At 39.2% G+C, this 12,218-nt stretch overlaps 1 protein-coding gene across 1 annotated transcript in view; it reads right to left on the bottom strand.

Moving 5' to 3' along the window:
• The window catches only part of Agps (alkylglycerone phosphate synthase), a 109,970-nt gene that overhangs the window by 83,571 nt on the left and 14,181 nt on the right, over window positions 1-12,218 (bottom strand). The window contains exons 2-3 of the mRNA XM_052722670.1: window positions 1,956-2,045; window positions 933-1,023 (exon numbers count right to left, since the gene is read on the bottom strand). Coding sequence (XP_052578630.1) covers window positions 933-1,023; window positions 1,956-2,045 — 181 coding nt within the window. The remainder of the gene's footprint in view (window positions 1-932; window positions 1,024-1,955; window positions 2,046-12,218) is intronic.

Here is a 12,218-nt window from a genome sequence, read left to right as displayed (position 1 = left end):
GAGGCCAGCCTGGTCTCCAAAGCGAGTTCCAGGAAAGGCGCAAAGCTACACAGAGAAACCCTGTCTCGAAAAACCAAAAAAAAAAAAAGACAGTACATATTTATGGACCAGAATATCCAATTGGAGAGACGAGATGACTGCTTTGTGTATAGTAAAGTAACAGTAAGAATAATGACAATATGAAGAAATGCCAAATATTTCATTGGTTTCAAATGCATAAAGTTTATGGTTTTGTTTTTTGTTTTTGTTTTTTTGAAGATTTCCTGCTTGGTCCAGTTTTATTCTTTTCTTAAGTCAGGACCCATTATGTAGCTCAGGTTGATCTCAAACTTAGAATCCTCCTGCCTTTACCACCCAAGTGTTGAGATTTCAGGTGTGGGGCACTGACACAAGATCAGTTTAAAAATTTTTAATACCATGTTCTGAAAAGTGAAATTACAAAAACTAATTAAAAATCTTGATTCTTATTCAAATTTTCACATTTTAGTAATTCTTCAAGTATTCTCTATCTGTTCTAACACTAAAAATGATATGGAATAATATTAAAATATATTTTCACCTTGAAATAACACACATTTATCCTAGATTAATATCAGCCTATTATTTTAAAATCAGCCTCTTCTGTAAAACCAACAGCTCTCATATAACGAATTAGCTTGCATTCACTGCCACACTGTACAAAGTAGATCAGTCTTTACACTCACCTCAATTTAGAATCACCGAGGCACAGAAAGAAGCAAGTCCGCCCGATAAATCTAGCAAATACTGAGGTTGGGATCTAGACCTCTATCAACACTAGAAAACTGATCTTAACAAGACCAGTAAACAGGCTTCACAACAAACTGTACCAAACAATGTAACAAGTTATGATAATATCTAATTGAGTAGGCATAAAAAGCACAACTGAACATTTATAACTATTGTTTGCTTACTTTAGAGGTAGTTTTATGCTCCAGACTTACTCCAAGGGTGTTTTGGATCCAGTCTTTCAAAGTTGGTAAAGCCAAGCCACTAAGAGGGTACCTACGGTACAAAGTAGATAAAGAATGCTAGAGAGAGGTATCTTTATCTAAACGTGAAGTTTATATTCTGCTTCTAGGAATGATGAAGCAGTTCCTAAGTTTCATTAACAAAACTGCTTGTATACTACATATTTAATTCCAGAGTACCCAGATCCTATTTCCATATTTGGGGATTTATTCTTGTGTGAGCTTTGGAGAGGGGAGAACTGCCTACCCCTAAAATGAATATGCCAAGTACCCACCTTCCCCATGCCCACCTTCAAGAGCATATTTATATTATGATTCATAACAGCAGCAAATTACAGTTATGAAGTTGCAATCAAGATTATTTTATGGTTGGGGGTCACCACAACATAAGGAACTGTATTAAAGGGTTGCAGCATTAAGGTTAAGACTCATTGTTCTAAAGTCTCTAACAGCACCACTACATCCTCTTTGCTCTTAATTAATGCTGTCCTAATAACCTTAAAGGTGTTACTTTTCATTATAACCCAAACCCAGATGTAAATTACTAGACTTAAATAGAAAGTCATTTCCAATAACTCAAAAGCATGGAGGACCAGGGGTGGCATGGGATGGATAACTCTTTGGATCCTGATTCAGAAAACTATCTATAGAAATCATTTGTAAGACAACAGGGGCAATGAGACTATGGACTAAGGAATTAGATATTATAACAAGCTTTGTTACTTTAGAAGTGTGATATTAATTAAAATTTATGAAAAATTATATTAGGGCTTATTTTAAGATATAAAAGAATCGGTATCATGATGCCATCAGAATTTAAAATATAAGATATAAAGGAATTATAGCAAAATGCTGGTAAGTTTTTGCTTAGAGGAGGGGACATCATATTATCATTCCCTTTTTTATGTTTAAAAAATATAGGAAGAGAAAAAGAAAGAATAAAATGAACTTAAAAAGCAGGGTTACCTTTTCCCAGTCAGCTCAACCTGGCCCTTCTTATTGAAGAGGAACTTGGAATCATTATAGCCCCATCCATTCCATTTCAAAACTTCTTGTCTAGTGAGAAGAAAAACATACACATATATATATACACATACAGGACCTATGCTGGTGCTAGAGATAGCTCGGCAGTTAAAAGTATGTACTGCTCTTACAGAGGATTTGAGTTTAGCAACCAGGACCCATATGTGCTGGTTCACAACCACCTGGAGAACCCAACACCTTTGGATGCCATGTGCATGTCACATACCCACACACACCACTCTTGTGCACTCTCTCTCTCTCTCTCATATACATATATATATACACATACACATATAGATCTCTCTGCTATGTACATGACATCATACTATCAGCAATCACCATCATTTCCACACTTTAATACTAAGAAAATGTGTAAAACCACTAAGACAAACCCCAAGATCAACTCACTTATACAGACTTTCATATGCCAACCTCTGAATACCTCAGCCCTTTTTCTTACTCTACTACTTTTCCCCAAACACCCAAATCCATGTACTCATCATTGCAGCAGTAAAGTAAAAGTCACTAGAAAAAAAAATCATATTCCCCCTTGTTTCAGTTTTTTCATGTTGAATTTATCTCTTAAAACTAGTATTAATATTCTCTCTCTCTCTCTCTCTCTCTCTCTCTCTCTCTCTCTCTCTCATACACACACACACACACACACACACACACACACACACACACACACACACACACAAACTGAAAATAATTTCAGCTCTTTAAAAAAAAAAAAAAAACCATTTTCTAAGCATTTCAGAACCAAACAATGGGCCGGGCGGTGGTAGCGCACGCCTTTAATCCCAGCACTCGGGAGGCAGAGCCAGGCGGATCTCTGTGAGTTCGAGGCCAGCCTGGTCTACAAAGCGAGTTCCAGGAAAGGCACAAAGCTACACAGAGAAACCCTGCCTCGAAAAACCAAAAAAAAAAAAAAAAAAAAAAAAAACCAGTGTATCAATGGCTTTTCATTTTCACAACCACTTAAACAATCAGTTGAAATAAAAATGAGAACATATTAAAATGCCTACATATTAACAATTCCAAATGTAAAAATCACTGTAATAAGCAGAGGATGCTATACAGTGAGCTAAGATCAATAAATTTAATTGATTCAAAGACAGATGAAAAGAAGTGTGCTTATAAGATAAATGTTTCATTTTGTACACTAAGTTTAAAGTATGGGATAGAGCCCGCCATGCTCAAAATCCTGGGTCTGGTCTCTAATAGTGTAAGTAAATAAATCATAAGATGGCCTAAATAACTCTGCAGTTAAAACTAAGAACAGGAAGCTGACTTTTACGTGTTAGAAAAACATCAGAATTTTTAATTTTCTGCTATAATGAATAAGACCAATATATAATAAGGTAGTTCAACTACTAGCAGAAATGTTAATAAAGCAGATTTAAAATAAAAGTGCTACATTTTAGGCCATAAATCAAGTCTTAACATATTAAAAACAAAACAATCTTTTATATCTTATTGGCTTATAGTGATAGCAAGAGAAACTATAGACACTATACAAACACATGGAGATTGAACAATGCATTTTGTGGGTAACTAGAGAAATCAAGGAGGAAATTTTAAAATTCCTAGAGTCAAATGAAAACAAAAAAACCAAACTTTATCAAAACCTCTGGCATAGAGCAAAGATGGTTCCAGGAGCAGCAGCTGTCTGTGTTGACATCGAAACTGCAGAATATTGAGATTTAAGGAACTAACTCCTCAGGGAAGAAACAACAGGCCGAGCCTGAAAACAGTAGATGAGGAAAAGAATAAAGACCAGGGACGAAATTAATAAACAGAAACTAGAGAAGAGAGTGAAGAACCACAGAACCCAAGTATTGGTACTTTGAAACTATAAAAAGACATAGAAAAATCAGTGCTAGGTTTATAAACCATCTACACTCTTCAGCCTCAATGTAAATATCAATCTTGACCTAGAGATAACCACTAATGATTATATCAGCTTTCAATATTTCTTTTTTCATTCCAAATTATGAATCTTCATAATTTCAAAAACCACTTTCATCAAAATCAGTAATGCACATTATACCAGAAATACACTGGTCTGGGCATGTGCAGAGCCATACTTAAGTATGGTGTTGGTTTTAGTGTTACAAGGGTGCATGGTGTGATCTTAGCTACTGAAATAAATTAGTGGCAAATGTTTCAGCTATGCAGTTTGAAATGAAAACTGTTTTCTATTCAAAAAGGCTACATGCCATATTAATTCAAAATAAGCTTGCCACTGTACCCAGCTAGAGAACCCACCTCTTTTTGAATTATAATAAATCAATAATTCAGAATTAACAAAGATGTTCTCACTAGAAAGTACTCTTCAAATTCTCCATAATTCTCAAGGAAGAAGAAAACAAAAACTGAGAAGTAAATTTTTATGGCAATTATTGTCCGAGGCCAAAGGCTTTTCAAACAATTGCAACAGGAATATAGTACAATGAATCAGATACAAGTAACCAAAAAGTACAAAAGCTTCTACACATAGAGTTGAGACAAAGAAACCAAGAATTTTCTCTTTGAAATCATGGTTTCCTAGAACTAGGGAAGCAGAGGCAAAAGGATGACAAGTTCAAGGCTAGCCTAGGCTACATAGTGAGCCTCTATCTCAAAAGGCAGAAATAATAAAATCATGGTTTGCTATCAATAAAAATACAGTCTCTATAAAAAAAACAAACTGCTCAAAACATCTCAAAAGCATCAACCCAAAGATAAGATCTATAAATGGGTCACATTAATGTCTAATTCTTATTTCTATTTTGAAACAGAGTCTCTACATAGCCCTTGCTGTCCTGGAATTTGCTATGTAGACCAGGCTGGCTTCAAACTCACTAAGATCTATCTGCCTATGTTGAGATTAAAGGTGTGGGCCTCACCTGGCTTAATATTTCTCCTATTCCCACAACATTCCTACATCATGTAGAGGACAGTTTAGAATAGACTTCTAGGACCTTTACAGAAAAACTTCACAGCTCAGGGCTGGAAAGATGCTCAGTATGTAAGAACACTTGATGCATGGGGGGGGGGGGGGGTGGACCTGAGTTCAGAGCCCAGGGACCACACAAAAAGCCAGCTGGGCCACCCTCCTGTAACCCCAGCACTGGGAGGAAGAGGAGGAGGGAAGCAGGAAAAGGAAGACAGCTGGGGTTTTCACAGAAGTTTCACACCAGTCTAGCTCCAGGTTTAGTGAGAGTCCCTTTCTCAAAGAAATAAGGTAGAAACTATAGTACTATACAAACAAGGAGATTTGAATGCTGCAGAATATTTGGCCTGCCATTTCAAAGTAGAAACTATCCTAAAGAATCTGCAAGCTTTCGAAAGTAAGCTAATGAATAATACTTCCTTTCTCTTTATCCCAATCAGGAAATTCTTTTTGCAAAAGTTTGGACCAGGAACATTCCCCAAAAGCCCTTGTGTTAAAAGCTTGGTTCCCCAGGCAAGGTGTTATAAGATGACAAAGCCTTTAGTAGCTGAGGGCTAGTAGGAAGTCTAGAGTCATTAGGGGCATGTCCTAAAAGGGAACTGTGCATCCCCGGTCTCTTTCTTATAGCCCAGGCATAGAATGACTAGTTTGCTCGGCCACACGCTGCTTAGTGTGATGTGCTGCCTCGCCAGTGGCCCAAAACAACAGGTATCAGTCACAGAAAGATGCCTCCAAACTGTGAGCCAAAACAGCTTTTATTAAGTGCTTGATCCTAATAATGCTCCGTGTAGAAGACTGCCAAGTACCTTGATATGGATCACAGGTTTAACATTTGCAAATGAGAGTAAAGCTCCCACATGTTACAAAATTTGATCCTTAAAAACTGATCTGTCCCACCTTTTCCAGATAAAGAAGTTTTCCTGAGAGAGGCCATGATCACATGGCTGAGTTATGAGTATCCACGTCTGTCTCCCAGTCTCATGACAATATCCGAAACCCACTAAATTGCACCCTCAGGTACCCAAAATAATTTAAAGAGCCCTCTTTTCACCACTTTAATACTTCCTCAAGGCACTATTCTATGTTCTTACTGTGGTCATTCTGCACTGGGCCTGAAGGAAACATTTAAGAATCAAGGACAGTGGCTGTATCAATAAGCCAGGTACCTAATACCCTCCCCATCACATAGTAAACTCCACCGTTTGGAATACTAATCCCAGGGCACCAGGAAAACTACAATAAAGAATTCTAAAAGTCCTCTGCTTTCCCAAATATCCTAATAAAAGGAAATCATTCACAACAAAACCAGAGGTAAATGAGTATCATCTCTCAATTCCTGGAGCTAACTACACCCAATCTGATGTCTTCAAAACCCAACACTTCCTACTGCCAAAAAGAAGAGGGTTGGCTTGATTTTACTCTATTAAAAAAAAAATTTTACAAACTTGCAGAACCAAGTAGTACAAATATGAAAAAGAAAAATTATTTGTTGCAACAAAATAGAATATAAAAATAAAAACTAGCATCACATATACACAAGGTGGCAGTATTCTCCTAGGAGATGTGTAGTTTGCAAACTCCATTTTCCCACTCCCCAGGCCTGTTACTCGATCATTAAGTGAAATGTTTAGACTAGTACTGTTATTACTAATCCATAGGGAGTTCCTTTATTTAGTCTTAAACAGGTGGGCTCACTTCTGAGTCTGTACCTGGAGACTAATCGTCACATCCCCACTCCTCTTCAATAGTAAGTTACAAGCTTCCTGAGTCTAAGTGCGTGGCTTCTACCATTACTTTTTCTAAGAATGGTATTCCCATGTAAACATCAGGAAAAGGAACAAGTTAGTTCACCTACTTTCACTCTGGGTTAACAACTTTTTAAGATCGGTTAGCTAATAACTTTTAAAGCTTTTCTGATAAAATTCTAATGAAAGATGTCTTAACTTCTTACTCAGTTCAGATGAAGGTAAGCTTTGGCCTATCTGTCCAGTTTAAAGTGAGAAACAGCTTTTGGAAGAGTGAGAAGAATGCCACTAAAGACTCAGTGCTGGCCAGGGGAGCCTCAGTGTTAGCCAGTAAAGACTCAGTGCTGGCCAGGGGAGCCTCAGTGTTAGCCAGTAAAGACTCAGTGCTGGCTAGGGGAGCCTCAGTGTTAGCCAGTAAAGACTCAGTGCTGGCCAGGGGAGCCTCAGTGTTAGCCACTAAAGACTCAGTGCTGGCCAGGGGAGCCTCAGTGTTAGCCAGTAAAGACTCAGTGCTGGCCAGGGGAGCCTCAGTGTTAGCCACTTTCAAACCTACCGAACATGCACGCAGTGTGCACAAATTCTAACCCTCCTCAAGATTTTCTAATAAAGATCTTTATTCTCTGGATTGTGATTAACTGCTTCAAGGCTGGTACAACCTAAGAGAGAGCGTGTGAAATAATCATGCTTGCACTTCCCCTTGCCCTCACCTATATATGCCTTAAGAGGAAAATAAAATTTTGGAGCTTGATCTGAAAGAAGAAAAGAAAAGAAATGACAAGACTTAGGCACTCGGGAGGCAGAAGCAGACAGACTTCTGTGAGTTAGAGGCCAGCCTGGTCTACAGTGAGTTCCAGGACAGCCAGGGCTACACAGAGAAACCCTGTCTTGAAAAACCAAAACCAAACCAAAAGTGATGAGAAAGACAGCAAATTCTCTCTCTCTCTCTCTCTCTCTCTCTCTCTCTCTCTTTCCTCTTGAAAAGATACACTCTGAAAAATTCCCATAGACCAAGGTCAGTGGGATGGGGGATAGGAGGGGCTATAACTGAGGGAAATCCTACAAATAAAATTCTATTCCCACCAACTTCTTTATTTATTAAAAAAAAAAAAAAATGGAGTTCTCACCGGGCGGCGGTGGCACATGCCTTTAATCCCAGCACTCGGGAGGCAGAGCCAGGCGGATCTCTGTGAGTTTGAGGCCAGCCTGGACTACAGAGTGAGTTCCAGGAAAGGCGCAAAGCTACACAGAGAAACCCTGTCTGGAAAAACAAAAAAACAAAAAACAAAAAAATGGAGTTCTCACTAGAAATCTAAAGATTGATAGGGGAGGAAGGTATAATACTATATTCTAAGTTTAACTTAAAAAAATGTAGGTCTTTTGAAATAAATTTAAAGTCATCTTCATATCTAGCCTGCCAATCCTACAAAATTATTTAAAAACTCAGTAAGAAAGCTTTCAAAAATGTGTACAATATAAACTGCCTGACTCTAACAGTAAACAAATCCCCTTTCAAATAGGGAGTTAATACAAATAGCGTGGTTCTGTGTATAATAGTTGGAGTTATTTCAGAGAAAACCTTAACAGTCTATTACTCCTGGTTGTGAGATGTAAGATCTGACTTAGAAAATCAACTGAACATCATTAGGCTTTGGTCAGCATCTGAATCATATACTATCTCCTGTTGCCTGATATAAAATTCACCACCCTACCTTTATCTGATTAGGCTTGTATTTTCCAGAGAGAAGGAACCATGGGAAACAGTCTCAAGGTGCATTAATTTCACTTTCTGTGCAGGACCATGGACACTTCTATCTCTGCATATTCCTGAGAGAACCTCTACTTGCAAAACCCTAAGTCTAAGTCATCACAGAAATGGAACTGTAGAAAGCATCCAATCAATGACCTGGGGACACTGTGAGGTGCAGGACAGACAAAGCCAACACAACTGAACCTTCCCCAGTACCTGCAGTTTATTCAAGTTACTGGTGGAAAGAGTGCAGACATGGTCACCTGCACTGTGAACATACAGGTAGTCAGCCTCAGAAAACTTATGGTCTCATGCAGCCTAAGACTGTCTTCTACCCCCTGATCCTTCTGCCTTGGTCTCCCAAGCTCTGGGATTACAGACATGTGCTGCCATGCCCAGCAGGTAAGAGCACTTGCTCTTCCAGAGGACCCAGGTTTGATTCCCTGCACCTATACGGAGGCTCACAACCACTGGTTAACTTCAGTTTCAAGGACTTCAATGCCCTCCTCCAGTCTCTATAGGCATTGCATGTACGTTATACAGCCATACATGAAGGTCAAACATCCATTCACATAAAATAAAAATAAATTAAATCTTTTTTAAAGGTTTTTAAAGACACACAAAGAGGAACACAAGTGTTCCTAGTAAGCAACTCTGCAGAAAAATCCTGTGCTAAGTATATACAAGTTATGTCAACTGGAAATCCAGCAGTAACTCCTAGGCATATGCTTCAGACAAAGTTATGCCCTGTTCCATAAGGGAACATGTTTGCTCCATTTCCTGGAGCACTGTTACTAGAATGGAGAAAGAAAGTGGAAATATCTGTGAAATATTACACAATGATCAGAACCACTTAAGTAGATTGGCACACAGATTTTAGAATAGTGACTTTTTTCTCTAGGCAGAATCCAGATTTAAATGAGAGATGAAAGGAGACTATTTGGCAAGGGGTAGAGAGGGCACTGGAGGGTAAGAGGTATACAAAAGTAATATACAATGATATATGTGTGAAAATCTTATGAGGAAATTATTATTTTTATATACTAACTAAAAAATTAATTTAAAACAAGAAAAATGAATCAGAAAAAAAAAACCAGAAACACAGTGTTAAGTACAAAGAAAAGGGGAAATAAGACCCAGGATATAACAGCATTTCAGAGAAGAAAAAAACACGAAGTAACTGTATATTTTACAGAACACATATACAAAACCAGCCATGGGTACCCATGGAGAGACAGACAGGAGAGACAAACAGAATACACTCAGGAGTCACACAGAAGAAAACGAGAAGGAGGAGCCTCTTAGCAAACACCATGAACCCAGTAGTATAGTCCCCACAACTCCCTGAACCCGAGGCAATGTGTTGCTCAGCCCTGGAACTCCAGTGTCATCTTGCATATGCTTAAAGGAATTCCATGAGATTTTGTTACCAGAAAAGGAAAATGGAGTTTCTAACATCTTTTTCAAGACAGAAGTCAGTTACCATCACAGCTTCAAACATACAACAAACCAAGTACGTATTTAACTCTCCACAGCCAAAATCTTTTATAAATTTGCAGGGTGGGATCAAGGTTTGAAAACAGTGTCTGAAATTTAAAAAAAAAAAAAAAGGAAAGATATAGGGAACATCCTTGTACACAAAGAAACAAGGAAGGGGGTCTAAGAAGAGAAAACTGGAGTAGGTGAGGCAACACTAGCCTTTCAAACTGACAGAATAACCTGGTGATCACCACTTACACTAGGCCCTTAACTCAACACTGTTCTTAACTACCACCCCAAATTATGCCAATTAGAATTACATTGGTGTTTGAGTGTCTCTGGAACTGTAAATACGAGTATTAGTCATGCATACCTTGGTCTAGAGCAGACACCCACCCACCCCTATACAAGCTTGGCACCTACCTTGGGGAAGATCTAAAAGGGTTCAAGTACCTTACTCTGTCCTGAAAAACAACCCAAATCAGCATCAGGGAAGTGTCAGCTAAGGAAGCAGACAATCTAGATTTTCCTTGTGTTCCCTCAACTGTACTTAGACCCATGGCTCTTGTCCCCTTCACTGTCTGGTGTAATCTACCCATGGAGTGATTCTGGAAGGTACCAACTGGAAAATGGAATTGACTTCCACTGCTCCCCCTCTTGTTCAAGCAACTGGAAGAGGAAGTGGATCTGAAGTTTCCTGAACTGATGACTCAGTAAGTGAGCAAAGGCCTTCAGGAAGAACCTTGCAGTTCTGCAGAAATTGTAAAGCTGAACAAAACAAAGAAAGTTGTCTTCAACCCTCAGCAAGGCAGGCAGTCCCTACAGATATCAAGACCTAGTTGTCCTTCAAAGCTGTCCTTCAGGGCTAGACCATCCATCCAAGCAAAGGCCTACAAAGGACAAAACTGAACACTATACTTACCCGACATAGTCAATATTCTTGTTTAGAAAGCTGTTTCCTTTTTTACCTACAGTATTATTAATAATCAGCAGCAGTTCCTTCTACTTTGTAACAGGTAGCTGAGATTGTTACCTTTATTTCCAGGAACCCAAAGTGGGGGAAATAAGCCTCACAAAGTTTGGAACAGGGACTTAGGAGATGGCTCATTTGAAAAAAGTACTTGCTGTGAAGGCAAGAGAGAGGACCTGGATTCAATTTCCCAGCATCCACATAAAAGCCAGGAATGATGGTATGCCTGTGACCCGACACTGAGGGGTAGAAACAGGTGGATAGGAAACCCTGCCTCAAGGCGGTAAAGTGGACAGCAATAGAGAAAGACACCCAACATCTTCTTCATGGAGGCACACACACACAGAGTTTAGAGGACTCAATCACATCAGCTATATAAACATCGCTCACTTCAACTGCACCATTAGGATGCCCCCGTAAACCTAACCTATGACTAGAATTTCTGGCAGTGGGAGCTCAGAATCCACATTTTGCAGAAGCACTCCAAGGATATTCCAGTAGAGCTATCCACACACAAGCACTACTTTGAGGCATGAGCAGAGGTCAAGAGTGGAAGACTCATCTACTGAACGAGGAATACAATACTTGAGGTCAGTGCTGTAAAAGTCGACTTGCTCTCTCTCACCAACCTTCTTCCCCAAACCCAGAGATTAGCACTGGAAAAAGGAAACAAAGGCCCACCACACCCTCCAGAGAGGTGGGTCTAAGTGGAGTTCAGCAGTGATAGGTAACAGCAGGGCAGAGTGGAGAAGGGGAAAGGGGGACAGGGAATAGAGATGTGCATCCCAAACAGGGGGGCTCACATATCTCTGTCCACATTTTAAAGGGACTCCGAGAGGGAATAAGAGCTACCCAAAGGAATTTACCTAAACCTTGGTAAATGTTATCTGTTGTATAACTTTTCCTAGTTTTATACATGTTAGTCTTATAAGCACAAAATTTTAAAAATTATTTTATCAATTAACTTGCCTCTAACACAAGAATATTTATTCAAAGAACATTTCACACAGTGGCAACAATGAGCCGTGGCTCCTCAGCGCCACCAAGAATTTCCAATGACAGTAAATAGTATCACTGGTGAGGATGATGTCCATGATCCTGACAATGGCTTGCAACATAGGAGAACTGCAGTGTCTGCTCTGCAGTACTGCCCAATGTCACAGGGGCAGAGGGTGACATCTGTTAGCTGTTTGTTTTCTCTACTGCAAGTGTATTGCTGCCACTGAGTATCTCTCTACGCCCTAGTCCAGCACTACTTTCTACCAGTTTTACTCAATAGTTCCACGGTGTTACACCATACTGTAAAGCTATGAGGTTTATAATCAGG

Source organism: Peromyscus californicus, unplaced genomic scaffold (assembly GCF_007827085.1).
Source record: "Peromyscus californicus insignis strain IS unplaced genomic scaffold, ASM782708v3 Scaffold_7__1_contigs__length_154581171, whole genome shotgun sequence".
Classification (NCBI taxonomy): Eukaryota; Metazoa; Chordata; class Mammalia; order Rodentia; family Cricetidae; genus Peromyscus; species Peromyscus californicus.
Note: the sequence above shows the minus strand (reverse complement) of the source record. Positions and strands in the feature narration are given on the sequence as shown.